Genomic DNA, 17078 nt, shown 5'->3' on the forward strand with positions numbered 1-17078 from the left:
CTTTTCATTACATTAAAAAAAAATCTTGTAGTGACTCACTACATACATTGCATGTCCCATCACTGAATTGCAACTAATGTTTGTAAGCCTTGCCCTAGATTATGGTAGGTCTCCCTGTCCCACTGGTCACAGCACCATTTTCTTCCTCTCACATGACCTGGCACACTGACCACTGTTTGGTGAATATCTGCTTGCCCTGTAAGACTATATTCTGGGAGGGCAGGGTCTAGACCTGCCTTATTTTTGACTGTACGTATCCCCAAGTGCCAGGTGCAGTAACATAGTAGGTACTCAGTAAATATCTGTTGACTGAATAAATATTTGCCTTTGAAAGAGAAAAATAACCCTATACACTTCTTTTTGGGTAGGGTTCACACAAGTAAAATACAATGCAATAAACCTATTGTCTTGCACTTACTATCAGTGTAAGCCAGCAGCAGTGTCGCCTCTTCCTCCAAAGTAGGGATTTGGCCCTGAATTATCCATATAAATGTCCCAGTGCTTCCTTTCACTTTGCCCTATAAATTCAACTTGAGCAGTCCAGTCTCCAGGAGGACCCTACAGATGAACTCTATCCACAGAATGCCCAGTGAGGCCACAACAAAAAGCCCTTAGCAAAAGCTTTTAGAAAGAATGAAACAATGCCATTTGTAGCAACATGGACAGACCTAGAGATTATCATAGTAAGTGAAGTAAGTCAGAGGAAGACAAATACCATATGATATCACTTATATGTGGACTAAGAAAATGATATGAATGAACTTATATACAAAACAGAAACAGACTCACAGACTCAGAAAACAAGCATATAGTTACCAAAGAGGAGAGTGGGGGAAAGAGATAAATTAGGAAATTGGAATTACCTACTACTATATATAAAATAGATAAACAAGGACCGACTGTATAGCATAGGGATCTATATTAAATATCTTGTAATAACCTATAGTAGAAAAGAATCTGAAAAAGAATATGTATTATACGTAGGTATATATATAATATATATAAATATGATGTGTACATATAACTGAATCACTTTTCTATACACCTGAAACACAACACTGTAAATTACCTATACTTCAATTGTAAAAATGGTAAAAAATTAAAGAAAAAGAAGCTCAAGGAGATAAGCGTATCTGGCATAAGCATTTTAGAAAAGCTTTGCTCTTGGGGACTCAGCCGGCAGGGAAGGACACTTCCTCGCTCCCCCCTCGGTCCCCGCCACGCCCTGCCCGCGCCTCCGTACCTGTCCTTGCCTGTCTCGCGCTTGAAGAGCTCATCGAACTGCAGCATCTTGTGGCGCGTGATCATGAAGGCCTTCAGCCGCGGCAGCACCTGGCTCAGGAGCTGCAGGTTGTTGTAGACCCGGCCCTTGCCGTCGCGCCGCATGTAGCTGCTGGGGCCCCAGAAGATGAACACGGTGCCCTGGCTGACGTTGAGCAGGTCGTGGCGGCTGCGCAAGATCCGCTGGATGCTGGAGTGCGCGATGACCCTCAGGCTGGTGCGATTGCCCACGTCGTGCCCGTAGCCGCGCGTGGGGGCGTCGTTCATGCGGATGACGCACTCGGTCTGGTCAATCTGGGGGCCTTGCCGGCTGCGCAGCAGGTGTCCTGAGCTCGTCACCAGGGCACAGTCCCTGCAGTGCATTATCAGGGGCTGGAAAGAAGGGAAGGACCCCATCAGCGGCAACACTCATTTGGCACCAGCAGGTCACTTCCCTGCCTGTGAGGGCTACTCATCATCTCTCTCCTCCCAGAAAATATCCCTTCTGCTATTACCTGGTCAACCCACACATTCTCTTCCAAACTGCTGACCAGGAGTGTTGGACAACAGGGAAAGAGAGCTAGCATTGACCCATCGAACATTGGGCTCTGGGCTTTACCGATATTAAAAGATCAAATCGTCATATCAATCAACCAGCAAGGTTGCTGTTACCACCATTGTACAGATGAAGATACCCAGGCTCAGAGATGTAAAAAAATTTGCCCAAAGATGCATAACTAGCAGGTAATGAAGTCATGCTTTCAAACTCAGGTCTTTCTGACTCCAAAGTTGCCTCCAAGTTGAAGAAAAGACTTACTACAATTTGCTGTGACACTAGTTTTAATGCTCTTAACTCACCTTATTGGAAGTTAAGCATGTATCAGTGTTCTTGGATGCTGTACACATGTATTTATCCTAAATAGACATTGTCTAAGAATCACATGAGAAAAGACATGCAGATTGTAACCTCTCAGAAGCCATAATTTTGAAATGACAATTAAGATAGTTTCTCCCATTTTAAGGGGAAAGGGAGAAATACTGAGCTGGTCCATCTTCAGAAATGTCAAGAAAGCCTCAAGCTCATCCAGTGCACACATGCCCTGAGGAGGCCCTGGCCCTGTGGTGCCCACCAGGGATGGTGCCATGACAGTTCTCATTTCAACATCTTGAACCAATGATGTGCTTTCTGAATACCTACATTCTTACAAATTAAACATTTCATTGTTTATGTTTAATGAGAAATATCTTTCAGTTGTTGTTTGAAGATAATATAATCTAGGGCCTGAGGCCAAGGCCAGCAAGTGCACTGTTAGATTTTCCCCAGAGCCTCTGCCCTTCCTCCCTGTTAACTGTGAACTGGACACACTGGCCCCCTGCACAGTCTCAGAAGATTGGATCAAATTTAGTGCTGCATATATACAGTCTTGTGTTTACTCTTGGAGTTTCCTAAGCCATAGATCTGTCTTCAGAACCAGACAGAGAGCACCCGAGGGCGGCCACCTTCCCTCACTGCAGCGTGGCCAAGGGTACCCACAGTGGATGGTCCAGCCTTGTCTACCCCATCTGTTAGCTATGGGACCTTGGCAAGCCTCAGTTTTCTCATTTTTAACCGAGGATAATTAATGCACACAGTGGTAGACTGAGCCACTTGAAATTACCAATATTTGACCTGCAGAAGTTGCAACTGCATAGGGTTGAACCCAGTCCTTACCACAGGACCTGGCACAGTGTCATTCATTAAGGGACAGCTGCTGTGGGGATTATCAGGCAGAGTGCAGTGCATCGTAGGTACGCACCAGATCAGCATGGACTGATCATTCGGGTTATTAATTGACACATGTGCTTATGAAATGGCAATTCTATCACGGCAAATTCTCATCATTCATTTGACTTTCAGTTACTCTTAGGTGACATAAGCTGTGCTGGGCAGTAAGAATGCAGATGGAATGGAAAATCAGAACCCCTCAAAGTTTGTACTTTAGTGGGGGGCAGTGGGTCAGTAAAGATGTGCAATAAAAGAGGGCACAATGTGGGGCTGTGCCGCGGTGTTAGTAAAGGGAGCTGCTTAGAGCACAGCAGGGCTGGGGGCACACAGGAAAGAGCGGTCAACGTAGTTAATGTTTCTGGGTGTTCTCTATGTGCCAGGCACTATTCTGAGCTTTTTATATAATTGCATTAATTCTTCAAATAACCCTACAAGAAAGACATTATATCATCACCCCTATTTTACTCATGAGAATATTGAGAGGTAGAAAAGGAAGCCAGTTTGTCAGGGACTGTTTGGGTTTTAGCATCCAAGTCCCACATCCTGGGAAATCTCTACTCATGTAGAAGCCCACTTGAAACATTCCTACAAAGATGACAGGGGCCTCTGCAAATAGCATGTTACTAAATGATGATTAGGGTCAGGAGACCCAGGGTCTAAAGCAGACTTTATCACAAATCGGGTACTTAACTTTCTCACCTGTAAAACAAAGAGAGGGCCAACTAGGCACTTGTGGCCAGGTGACATTCATTCGTTCATTCGTTTGAAAGACACTTATTGAGCACTTAATACACCCCTGAGATACTGTGTAACTTAGTCCATTTGCTTAATGAGGTCACTTTGTAAGATTTCACTCCACTGGACCCTAAGGCCATTGGAACCAGCTTTTTCTCATCAGACTCACCTAGAACTGTTATCCTGAATTTTCCAGTTTGATTTACAATTTCAAGACATTGTGCTCATTTTTACTGGGGAAAAAATTCTAAAGAAAGTTCCCAGCATCTCTTTCCTCCATAATTATTCTGTTGTGATTCTCAGAGCATAGCCTGCTTGACAGCTGAAACTTGTTAACACCTCTGAAAATTCCAACGCCTCTCTCCCTCTCCCTCTCTCTGTCTTCCTATGCCCCTGTGAGGCCAGATGAAGACCCTTTCAGGGAAGGCCAAGATTCCTGACTGTGCCATGTGGACCTTCTGTGATTACTGCGGACCACCAGCACACACTGGGGTCCACCCAGTCCCAGCAAGCCCTCCCTCACGAGTCCTGTCCACGTGCCTTAGCTCTGAGGTATTGATTACCTTGGGCACCAGCATCCTCTCTTTGAATTGTACAGATGCACCAAACAATGCAAAAAAGATCGAAGTTTGAATTATGCCTTAAGTGCCTTTCAGTATGTGGTGCCAATAAAATGACAATAGCTGTTCTAAACATAATATTACACTTTCTGCAAGTTGAGAAGAGCAAGTACCAAAGGCTGAATCACTTCCAAAGGTGGAAATGAAGACTCTTTCCTGCATTCAGAGGGACTAAGATATCTTGGGAGGCAGAATGACTATACAAAGTGTGGGACCCAGGTTCTTGGGATGTTACAGTCCTCTGAGACAGCCATGCTCCTCCACGTCACAGTACCATTATCATCCGGAGTGTCTTCGTGATATGGGTGGAAATATTCATGCCTTGGTGAGTTAAGATTCCTGACGCAGTATTGACACGTTCTCCCCTTAGGCACTCAGATGCCGGGTTGATGAATCACTCAGCGGAGCATGGGAAGGTGAACTTGGGGCTCTGCTAGTGGGCCTGGGAGATAAAACTCCACCGAGATCACAAGAGGGGAGGTGGCTCCCAGGGAACTCAGTGCCTACCTATGCCTTCTATATAAATTCCTTCTTGCAGTATTCAGCCTCGCTGATTCTTGGGGATATTTTCCTTAAAGTCTCATTTGGTGGGGGGTTCCACCTTCGGTAGGAAACATGGGCACCTGTATTAGGTCACTCCAACCTTGATAATTTCTCTTGCTTCCTGACCCATAAAAAACACAATTACTACTGAAGAGATGGGTGGGTTGATAAGTGAATGAAGGAAACTCAACCTGCAGGCTTCTCAGTCCTCTGAGAAAACCTCCATACATAAGAAGAGGACATAATGTGATGCCCTAATCAACAATTTGCCTGCAGCCCTAGTACTATCGCCATGGAGAGAAGCAGGGGCAAGCAGGGAAGCTCTGTCTGCAGAGAAGGAGGCTGGGCCATTTGCCTCAGGGCAGCCACTCAGCCCAGGGAGCCACAATGGCCAGAGCCCAGGGCACTGCTTGGAATTAATAGCTGACTGGGAAAATGGCCCAGGACACAGTAAGGGCCATTAAACCCAGCCGGTTATTAATCCCCAGTAAGAGCTTGATGCCAAGGTCATTAGAGCTGTTGTGCGGTGAAAAATGCTGAGGAAAATCTACAAGGCACGGAGGAGTTGCCCCTTCTCCAGGCCACTGATGCTCAGAATGGCAGCTCAGGCCCCAGGAGCGCAGTGCACAGGAGCATGTGGGGGCAGGCAGGCTGGCTCTCTAGAGGGAGTGTACTCACACACACACACACACACACACACACGTGGGCACACATAGTGCTTACCATTTTATTTTTGCTGTCACTTTTGCTTTTTGATAACATGTAAAGATTTGTCATCATCCCAGTTCCTAGGACAGTGGCTGCAACTTACTGCGGACTCATGAATGTCTTAGAATATTTTAGAAGGTGTGAATGAATCTCTCACCCCCCATTCCTTGGGGGAAAACCCCCCACAATCAGGGAATAGGGGTGAATGACAACTTTCATCACAACTTACTCCTTTGGGCCACAGTGACAGGAGCAATTCCTGCTTGAGAAAGCACGCTCAGGGAATCAGGGTTTGATTTCTGTCACAGCCTGAAGAGCAAGAGCAGAAGGAATTCTCCCTGTGACCCAGATGATGCCTCCTGAGCCTTTCTTAAAAGAACAGACCGGGCCAAGTCAAATTAAACTTGACACCTAAAACACTCAGTGATGTCCTTGCAAACATTTGCAGCACGGCAATCTCAGGCTTCACTTTTAAAAATTCTGATTTATTTGGCAGAGAGAAAGGCACTCAGAACATAATGTCCATTAGTTTGTTAATGAGACCAGTCTTGCTCTGGGAGCTGGCTGTTGGTCTGGAGCAAACATAAGATATATTAAATGGCTTCAGGTGTTTCAAGAATCTCTGTACTTTCCAGTCTGATGTTTTCCTGTAATTACTGGGCTTTTATTACCTGTCAGTCTCCGTTTAGCCTGACACTGGTTATTTAATATGATTCTCTGGGAAAATGTTACTCTTCCAAGTTGCTCCTCTCCCTCTTGTTCAATGACAAGCCCACCCATCAGCCAAGAAGTCCTCCTCTCTCCACAAATACCGCTTTCCATGATTTCCATCCACTGGCTGGCTAAGGATGAAGGAATTCCTTGGGTAGGAGGTAGCACTGAGCAATGTTTAAAGTATGGCCTTTGGAACCACTGGCTTTGAACCTGCTTCTTCCATCCACTCCTTAGGTGGATAATTTGGGGCCAGGTGGCTTAGCTTCTCTGAGCACCAGTTTCTTCATCTGTGATCTGAATAAAGTCAATCTCAAAGAGAAGCTTTGCCTTTTCAATTAATGATGTGCCTTCCACACAATTGCTCAAGACAAAATTCAAGAATCATTCTTGACATCTCTTTCTACACCCCCCACAATGCATCCAGTCCTATTGGATCTGTCCTCCTGCAGATGTCCCTAATCCTAGTTCTTCTCACCGTCCCTGCTGCCACCCTCTTCATCAAAGCCACCATCATCTCTCTTTAGCTCCTGCTGCAAACTCTGAACCCTTTAACTTCCCTCATTCTCTCCCTCCTCTATATTCCTGTCTCCACAAAGCTCCTGGGACAACCTTTAATATGCAGTTAACAAAGAGTTCTGTACAAGATGATGCCAATACCATACTGTTTGATTACTATAGCTTTGTAATATAGTTTGAAATCAGAGAGTGTGATGCCTCTACTTTTTTCTTCTTTCTGTTAATTACACTGCCATCTCACCATTTTCTGCTGTCTGATGTGATTTATACTAGCTATTTCCCCACCCAGGACACTTTTCTCCTGATCTTTGCATGATGACACCTTCACATTCTTCAGGTGTCACCTCAAACCACCTTCCCAGGGAGACCTTCGCTGACTCCTGAATTTCCACTGCCCTCCTTTGCCATCTTCTGTCACTCTCTCCATTATCCAGGCTTATTTTTAAATTCATGCATCGCTACCTAAAATAATCTTAATTATGACTTGTGTGTTTACATGTTTATGTCTTTCTCACTTACTAGAATGTAAGCTCAAGAAAGGTGGGACTGGGACTTCCCTGGTGGTGCAGTTGTTAAGAATCTGCCAGCTAATGCATGGGACTAGGGTTTGATCTCTGGTCCAGGAAGATCCCACATGCCATGGAGCAACTAAGCCCGTGTACCATAGCTACTGAAGGCTACAAGCTGCAACTACTTAAGCATGTGCACCTAGAGCCAGTGCTCCACAACAAAAGAAGCCACTGCAATGAGAGGCCTGCGCACTGCAATGAAGAGTAGCCCCCTACTCGCCGTGACTAGAGAAAGCCTGTGCAGCAGCAAAGACCCAAGGTAGCATTAAAAAAAAAAAAAAGGAAAAAGAGAAAGAAAGAAAGGCGGGCTTTTGTCTTATTCACACTGTGTCTTCAGCACCAAGAACAGTGCTGAGCATAAAGAAAAAGTTCAACAAATACTTTTGAATTAATAACTGAAGGATAAAGCATGTAGCTCTTACCACAGTGCCTGGCACATCAAGAGTTTGAAAGAAATGTGCTAACTGTATTTAAGTGTCACCATTCTACTAGTAACTAGTCCCTGATATTTTTTTGTCTGGGTGAGTAGGTTGATATTTTCTAAAGTGCACTATTTGAATTCTTTTGCATATATCATAACCACTTTCAGCACTAGGTGACCTTCAAAGAGAGGCCCAGGAAATCCCATTAGTTTTTCGTTATTTTTAATGGAATTGCATTCTATTTTTTAAATGTCTTTTGACAACTTTATTGATATAAAATTTACATACCATAGAATTCACTCATTTTAAATGTAAATTCAATGATTTTAAGAACATTTACAGAGTTGTGTGACCGTTACCATGATCTAATGTAAGAGCATTCCTCTCATCCTGAAAAAATGCACCTTCTTACCAACATTTGTTATTTCTTATCTTATTGGTAACAGCCATTCTGTAAGGAATTATCTGTAAGGTGTTATCTCATTGTTTTTTTGATTTGCATTTCCCTAATGATCAGTGATGTTGAGAACCTTTCCATGTACCTGTTGGCCATCTGTATGTCTTCTCTAGAAAAATGTCTATTCAGATACTCTGACAATTTTTCTTCCAGTTTTATTGAGATGTAATTGACATATAGCACTGTATAAATTTAAGGTGTACAGAATAATGACCTCTGCCCATTTTTAAACTGGATTGTTTGTTTGTTTTTTGCTATTGAGCTGTATGAGTTCTTTATATATTCTGGATATTAACCCCTTTCAGATATATGATTTGCAATATTTTCTCCCATTCAGTAGGTTGCCTTTTCATTTTGTTCATGGCTGCCTTTGCTGTGCAGAAACTTTTTGGTTTGATGGAGTCCCACTTGTCTATTTTTGCTTTTGTTGCTTTGCTTTTGGTGTCAGATTAAAAAAAAATGATCACCAAGACCTATGACAAGTGGCTTACCACCTATGTTTTCTTCTAGGAGTTTTATGCTTTCAGATTTTATATTCAAGTCTTTAATCCATTTTGAGTTAATTTTTATATATGGTGAAGAGAGTTGTTCAGTTTCTTTCTTTTGAATATGGCTGCTGAGTTTTCCCAACACCATTTATTGAGGAGACTGTCCTTTCCCCATTGTATATTCTTAGTTCCTTTGTTGTAAATTAATTGACCATAAATGCATGGGTTTATTTCTGGGCTGTCTAGTCTGTTTCATTGATCTGTGTGTCTCTTTTTTATGCTAATACCATACTATTTGATCACTATAGCTTTGTAATATAGTTTGAAATCAAGGAGTGTGATGCCTCCACTTTGTTCTTCTTTCTCAAGATTGCTTTGCTTATTTGGAGTCTTTTGTGGTTCCATGCAAATCTTAGAATTGTTCTATTTCTGTGTAAAATGCTATTGGAATTTCCATTGTGTTCTTGATTTGCATTTTCCTAATGACTAATGACGTTGAACATCTTTTCATGGTCTTATCTATGCCATTAGTTTTCAGGTTTCTAATTCCATCTATTGACCCCAACTCTACCCCCAAATAAGTTCCACCACAGGTAGGTGATTCAATTGAACTCTACTGAACTCTAAGTGAACATTCTGTTGACTTCTGCAAGAGTCTTGTATGTGCAGGACCCACAACCCAGAGGAGGGTGCACGGTCTATGTGTATGGAGAATAGAGAGAAAGAGGGGCCTTTTAATCAACACCTTTAAGTCAGGAGAGGTACATCCAAGTGAAAAAATAAGGTAAGCAGTGGCTGGGACATATGTTTATATTTAAACCAGATTTTGTAAAAATACAGCTGCATTTGATACAGCAATCCCACTTCGGAATATACATATGAAGGAAACAAAATCAGTATTTTGGAGAGAGAGCTACACTTTAATGTTCACTGCCACATTACTCACAGTAGGCTAGGTATGGAAACACTATAAGTGTCTATTAATGGATGAATGGATAAAGAAAAATGATAAATAAAGAATACTATTCCACCCACAATGGAGTAGTATTCAGCCATAAAAGAAAGAAATTCTGCCATTTACAACAATGTGGATGATCCTGGAGGACATTATGTTAAGTAAATTAAATCAGAAAAAGACAAATACTAGATGATCTCACATATTTGGAATCTAAAAACAAGAAAAAGTTGAACCCATAGGGAAAGAGATTATAATAGAGGTTGCCAGGGGCTGGGAGAAATGGGAAGATGCTGGTCAAAGGGTACAAACTTTTGTTTATTTATTTATTTATTTATTTAAGTTCTGGGGATCTAATGTACAGCATGGTGGCTATAGTTAATAATAACGATATTGTATACTTGAAATTTGCTGAGAGTAGATCTTAAGTGTTCTCATCACACACACCAACACACACAAAAGGTAATGTGAGGTGATAGATGTGTTAATTAATTTGATGTGATAATCACTTCATAATGTATAATCATCACATTATATACTTTAAATATATACAATTTCATTTGTCCATTATACCTCAATAAAACTGGGAAAGAAAAGAAAGCCAGATTTTGATAATTATAGTTAGAAATTTTACTTTACCTATTCATATTATATTGAAATGAGTTTCACAGAATTATGTAATAGAATCACTGGCAGAAACCTCAGAGATTATCTAGCCCAGTAATTCTCTGGTTGTTTCCTCAACCAGCAGCAACAACAAAGTCTAGAAGTTTTCTAGAAATGCAGATTCGCAGGCCCCACTCTGGACCTACTGAATCAGATGCTCTGAGATGGAGTGCAACAATCTGTGTTTTAGCAACACAGGTGATTCTGATGGACCCTGGACCAGGACAGTACCTTTATTTTATAGAGGAAGAAGCTGAAACTTAGGAGGGTATGCGATTTGCTCAAGATCACACACTAAGGACAGCACCTGGGATGAACCCCAGGTCTCCTCACTCTACAAATCTAAGAAAATTCACCTGTTTCCATAGATTGCTCAAGGTCACTGAGGACTCACTGAAAAGGAATTGTGAATTAAGTTTACTTAATATGGAACCTACAAATGGAAGTGGTATGGTGGAGACAGATGAATAAGAAGGAACATCCCTTATTTGACATGCCCTCAGCAAGCCTGCCTGCCTCTGCACCACCTGCCTGCTCATTTGGAATTTGCCACCAGGAATAGCTAGAAGGCATCCAAACCCCCTACTACAGGGAAGTTGCTGATGCTTGTGTATGGCTGGGGGCTACTCTTGCCGCAGAAGTTAGTCCACTGGGGCTTCTCTCCAGCACAGCCTCTCAGTGGCGTGGCCAGTCAGGACCCTCCTATTGTGGGTTAAACTGTGTCCCCCAGAAAACATATGTTACTCTTAAACCCCAGTATCTGTGAATGTGACCTTATCTGGAGAAAGGGTTTTTGCAGATGTACTTAAGATGCAAATCAAGATGAGGTTGTATTAGATGAGGGTGGGTCCAGTCACTGGTGCCCTTATAAGAAGAGATCAGGGACACAGAGACACACAGGCAGAACGCTACACGCTGACAAGGCAGAGACTGCAGTGATTCATCTATGGCCAAGAACACTGAGCACTGCCAGCAAGCACCAGAAGCTGGAAGATGCTAGCAAGGATGCTTAGAGCTTTGAGAGGCAGCAGGACCCTGCCAAAACCTTGATTTCAGACTTCTGGCCTTCACAACTGTGAGAGAATAAGTTTCTGTGGTTTTAAGACATCCGGTTTATGGGAATTTGTTTTGGCAGCTCAGGGAAACCAGTAGACTGCCCCCCACAAGGTCTTACTCTCTGCCTTCCAGCCTCCTGACAGTGCCCCAGTCAGCAAGGCTCCATCCTGCAGCTTCCACCCTTACAGTTCACTCTCTGCACAGCTGCCAGGGGGAGATTTTAGAGCACAGAACACCCACTGTCCTACCTTGCTAGAAAAATAAAATCCAAATTCTTTACCTGGCTGAAGTCGTGCCTACCTCATGGCCCTCAACTCATGGCTTCATTCTCCAGCCCCACTGACCACTGATCTCCTTTCTGCTTCTGGGAGAGATCAGACATTCCTTCCTTTGTCTCTAGCCTTTGCTTCCCCTGTTATTTACGTGCGTGGCCCCTTCTCATCGCTCATGTATCAGATTGAAAGCCATCTCCACCAGGAGGCCCTCCCTGATTGCCCTAATTGGAGGTGGCCTCCCTCATTTATTATACAATAAAGATATTAACCACTAATAACACTGACAAAATGTTCAACTAATATGCCAGGCACTGTTCTAAGCATAATACATGCATCATCCAACTTAATCCTGAACCGGCTTTGAGAGGCAGGTTCTACCATTGCTCTTATTTTATCAGATAGGAAAGTTGCACAAATTAATCGCCTGTCATGATCCTGTTTATTTTCTTCATGGCACTTTCCACAATCTCTAATGATTTACATTTTTTATTTCTTTCCTGTCTGTCCCCGCCACTAAAACATGAGTGCCATGAGGGTAGAGATCATGATGCATGCGTGGCATACGGCAGGTGCTCAAGAGATAAAGAAATCTCCTAATACCTCACTACCTTACTTTTTCAGCAAGCAGTAGATGATTTTTCTCTGTCCAAAAGGGGCGTGGATGAGTTGTCAGTGAGACAGGCCTGTTTCTAGAGCCCATTTCTTCTCGGAGATGCTGGTACAATGGTTGATGTTACACCCTGGCTCACCTCATAGCCTTTCAAATAACTCCCTGATGTGATTTCCTTCAAAGGTCACTCATATGCAATTACTTCCTCTAGCATGAGATTGGATATAAAGGCCCCCTGTGTTCATTAAAACAAACAAAAAGCTCCATTTTCATTAGAGGAAGGTAATATTTAATGCTGCCAGACAAGCCTGATTCCACAGAACTGGCTTCTTTGGACTCTGCTACACTTGAAAGGGCCCTAAGATAAATACAGCATGGCCCAAGTCTGGGAAGAACACTGATAATTGATGGTCAAAAGCAAGAGAATGATGAGAACTTGGGAGTTCCACATATAGCTGAGTTAAATGGAGGGAAAAAAGCTAAGATTTCAGTTGACCAAATGAGAAAAAATTGAATTGAAAACATTAAATTTATAGCATTAGAGTAGACAGAGCACTGTCTTGAGTCAGATTTGGGTTCGAATCCCAGTTCAGTCATTTATGAGTAGGTACTTCCCTACTCTGTCTCAGTTTTCTCTTCTGTGAAATGGCCATAGTAGACACTAAGTAAGGAATAACTACTATTACTATCATGGCTTAATCATTACAGATAAAAAGAGCCTTCCTGAACAACCTGCTACATCCTCTCCCCGCATGTCCAGTCACTCCCTGAGCCTGCAAACTCAACCTCCTTCACCTCTGTTGAATTTGATCATTTCTATCCACCTGTACATGGCTTCCCCTTAACCCCACCCTGGTTCAACCCACTGTCTTTGTCCAGCCACTGCCATGCTTCTTAGCCAGTCCTCCCTCGCGTCTATTCTCCACACCAGGCAGAGTGGCCTTTCTGAAATGCACATCTAATTAGGGCCTGCTTTTGCTTAGTATCCCTATATGACCTCCACTGCTTTGAGGATGAGATCCTTCCAGTGGCTCACCAGGACCTTGCCAGGTCCTACTGTATTCCCGCCCAACCCTCTCATGGCTGTCTACATTCTAGTCACAGTGACTTTGATTCTGTAGCTCCTTGTAGCTCCAAGCAGCCATAGTCATAAGACTTTTCCTCAGGGCCTTTGCAAGTGCTTTCCCTGGAACCTGATTTTCTTTAGTTGTAAACCAGAACAAATAACCTACCTGGCAGAGTTATTTTATGAGATAATAATCACATTCAAAGTATCCCTCCCCTATGTCTTCTCCCCATCTCTGGCTTCTGTAATTTCTTTATCTCTCTTTCAAAGTACAACTTCCTTGAAACCTTCCCTAAACTCCAAGATTAGCTTAGGATCCTGTTTCTTCTGTTATAATTCTCCCCATATCTGCGATCATTGATTCAGTCTCTCTCTTCCCCGCAAAATGGCAAGGTTCTTAAGAATTGAGTCCATATCTGTGTTGAGTTTAGGTCACCAAAATATCCCCAGGACCTAACATACAGTAGGTGCTTATTAAGTATTTTCTGCAAATACTTTGCTGGAAGAACAAAAGTTACTGCACAAGTAACCAAACTAGCTCATGCATCTAAGAGGACCATTCCAGAACCATAGCCTCTCTCAGGCTTTCTGTTTGGGTTTTCATTTCCATTTGGTAAGCCCAAGTGTAAGCCAAGGGACAAATTCACCCAAAATACGTTATTGAATTTGGTGCAAATTCTCATTTTCCAGAATGAGTCATTATTGGGGGTTCTGTATATTGACTAGTGCCAGGCAGCTAATAACCTGATTGGGTTGGTGTTGATACTCTGGTTCTTGGGCTGATGGTTTGTTTATTGAACTGCCTACTTTAGCAGTTCTGAGAATGCAAGAATGGCCATCAGCAGCCTAGATAACTCAGCACCCCAGGTGGGAACCCATGAGTAAACAATATCATGATTTTTCACTTTGCCAAGCTCAGTAACACTGTCATGAGGAGCTGCCAGCAAAGCAGCCATTAGTTAAATAACTAAAGCACAAGGCTAGAAACAGGATTGCCAATGCAGGCATAGTCTCCTCTTTTGCTGGCCACTGATGGACATTATACATGATGTACACCCTGGGGAGGTACTTGGCCCCCTGCTTTAATTTGCTAAATATGATGCATCTTCTGAGCTGAATGACTTACTTTGTATTAGTGAAAAATCATCTTTTCTTCTTTTCCCATTTCATTTGCTCACCACATGGTTATTAAGTACGTACTGTCTGTGTAACGGGACCTCTTGGGCAGGCTGCCCAGTACGCAACTGTCTTCAGTCCTCTGGTGATCCTCAGACTCAGAGAGGAGTCCTAAAGACAAGGAAGCTGATTCCTGGCAAGAAGAGACAACAGTGTCCCAGCTCCTTCAAGAAGCCTGGGGGTTGGTGAAGGTGGATAGGCTTGATAGCATGAGAGTTTCAAGGTTAAGAAAGGTTTCTTTTACAGGGGGATGCTTTTTAAAAGAAATAGGGGAAATTTTTATCTGGTCTTCTTTTCTTTTTTTTACTTGATTTAAAAAATTTTTTTAAAATTTTTACTTATTTTTATTTTATTTATTTTGGCTGCATTGGGTCTTTGTTGCTGAACGCGGGCTTTCTCTAGTTGCAGCGAGCAGGGGTTACTTTTCGTTGTGGTGTGCAGGCTTCTCATTGCAGTAGCTTCTCTTGTTGCAGAGCACGGACTCTAGGAGTGTAGGCTCAGTAGTTGTGGCTCGTGGGCTTAGTTGGTCTGCTCCATGTGGGATCCAGGACCAGGGCTCGAACCCATGTCCCCTGCATTGGCAGGCGAATTCTTAACCACTGTGCCACCAGGGAAGACCCAGTCTCCTTTTCTTGATACTCCTCTTTTGGCTTCATCCATTTATGTTAGATCTTTCTTTAGATTATACTCAAGCATATTAGTGGATCCATAACTCCCAGCAACTTACAGGACCTTAACTCATGGCCTCAGCCATCCACTCTGTGGAATGTCTCCATCTTCTGACTCTTCCTCCATGCATATCTGGATTTCAACTCCCTGGAGTTTTGGTAGTTATTTTTATTTCTATTGAGGGTACCAGTAAAAGCCAGGTCCTATAAGTGCCAAAAGAACAATAACGATGGCTACCAATTTTTACAGCGAAACTTCTTATATTACCATTATTATACCAGTTAATCCCAAAGTCAACTGGCAAGGTATATACACTATTACCACCTGGGTTTATATTTGAGGAAACAAAGGTTTGAGGTTAAATTGCTCAAGCTCATAGTTTCTAAGGCCCTGCCCATGCTGGTGCCAAGGTCAAACCCACTCCCAAGTGTGTGCAGATTCTATCCACAGACAGACAGATAGACAGAGTTGAGAGGAAGGATTGCAAAGAGAAGATGATCGAAGGGTCTTAAAAGGAGAAAAAAGAAGCCTATAGAGGGAAGGGACTGGTTAGATAACAAGGACGGGAGGAAAACATAGAAAGCTTTGGAAAACAGTATTTGAAGACATTAGGTGATACAGTGGCTGTACAAATTCTTAGGGGATCAGAAAGGTTAAAGAGGAAATTTAACAGAACAGCCTAGAATTCTGGAGGCATTCAGTGCAGGAGCAAACATTTCCACACCACTCAAAAGCCATCAGTATACAACACACTGCATTATAATAAGTGACATTCATAACAGGGCTCCTAAGTCATCAAGAAAAGCTTAAATTAACTTAAGCTTTGTTCACTTAGGTAAGAAAGTATAAAATCAATTTGGAACCTTCAAAAATAATTTAGACAAATACGATTTGGTGCTAAAAGGGACTGTGCTTACGTTATTTTAAGCCTCATTTGCTCATAAAACTCATTCCTCAACCGTGCTTTAAAATGAGGTGCTAGACTACTTTGAAAGGGTATTGCTGAAGGGTAAATAAGCTTTTCTTTCCTCACTCAGGTGTGATAGACTTTCCACCAAAATTCATGCTTCCCCTCCACAGTGTAGTCTTAGACGGAGGTGGCTGCCGAGTCCGGACTACATTTCTCGTCCCCATGCCTCTAGGGGGAGCCACGTGCCTCCCAATGGAACGGGAAGAGAGGTCATTGAAGAAATTAAGACCAGGTACTTTCCCCACTCTTCTCCCCCCATCCTGCTGCCTTGGTAGGCACAGCACAGTGAACTTGGAAGCGCTGTGTCAAAGGTGGTGGAGCCAACGAATGAGGAGAGACCAAGTCCACGAAATCATTGTTTGGATGAGAGATATTAGTTACGCTCACTTTTTTTTTCACTTATGTGAGGGAAAAAAAAAAAAACTGTTATTTTGAGCCATGACACATTTTTTGGATCTGTTTATGAAGCAGGCAGTGCAACTGTAATTACTGCATTAGGCATCCAGGAAACTTTCTTTTTTCGTCCACTTATTTTAACAAGTGGCTCGAGTGTGGGAACTACGTTTTCTTTCTAAAGTACAGTTCTGATCACATCACTCCTGCTCAAAGATTTTCTATAACTCCCTGTTACCTACAGAAAGGAAGTCTATATGTCTAAAAGTGATCCTTTATATCTTATTTTTTACTGGTCCATTTCAAGAACCCTAAATTCCCCCAAACTGGACCATCACTCATTTATCCAAATGTGCCCTGTCCTTGTCTTTGCCCAGCCCCCTGGAACACACTCCCTGGACCCCCTACCCCCGACTCCAGTCACTGAAAACCAACCTACCATTCA

General features: G+C 42.8%; 1 protein-coding gene across 1 annotated transcript in view; it reads right to left on the reverse strand.

Annotated features, from left to right (window-relative positions):
• ST6GALNAC5 (ST6 N-acetylgalactosaminide alpha-2,6-sialyltransferase 5) overlaps window positions 1–17078 on the reverse strand; it is a 165162-nt gene that overhangs the window by 17970 nt on the left and 130114 nt on the right. Inside the window, exon 3 of the mRNA XM_057744627.1 lies at window positions 1244–1653. Within this exon, the coding sequence (XP_057600610.1) occupies window positions 1244–1653 (410 nt within the window). The remainder of the gene's footprint in view (window positions 1–1243; window positions 1654–17078) is intronic.

The sequence above is a fragment of the Hippopotamus amphibius genome, chromosome 1 (genome assembly GCF_030028045.1).
Source record: "Hippopotamus amphibius kiboko isolate mHipAmp2 chromosome 1, mHipAmp2.hap2, whole genome shotgun sequence".
In the NCBI taxonomy this organism is placed as follows: Eukaryota; Metazoa; Chordata; class Mammalia; order Artiodactyla; family Hippopotamidae; genus Hippopotamus; species Hippopotamus amphibius.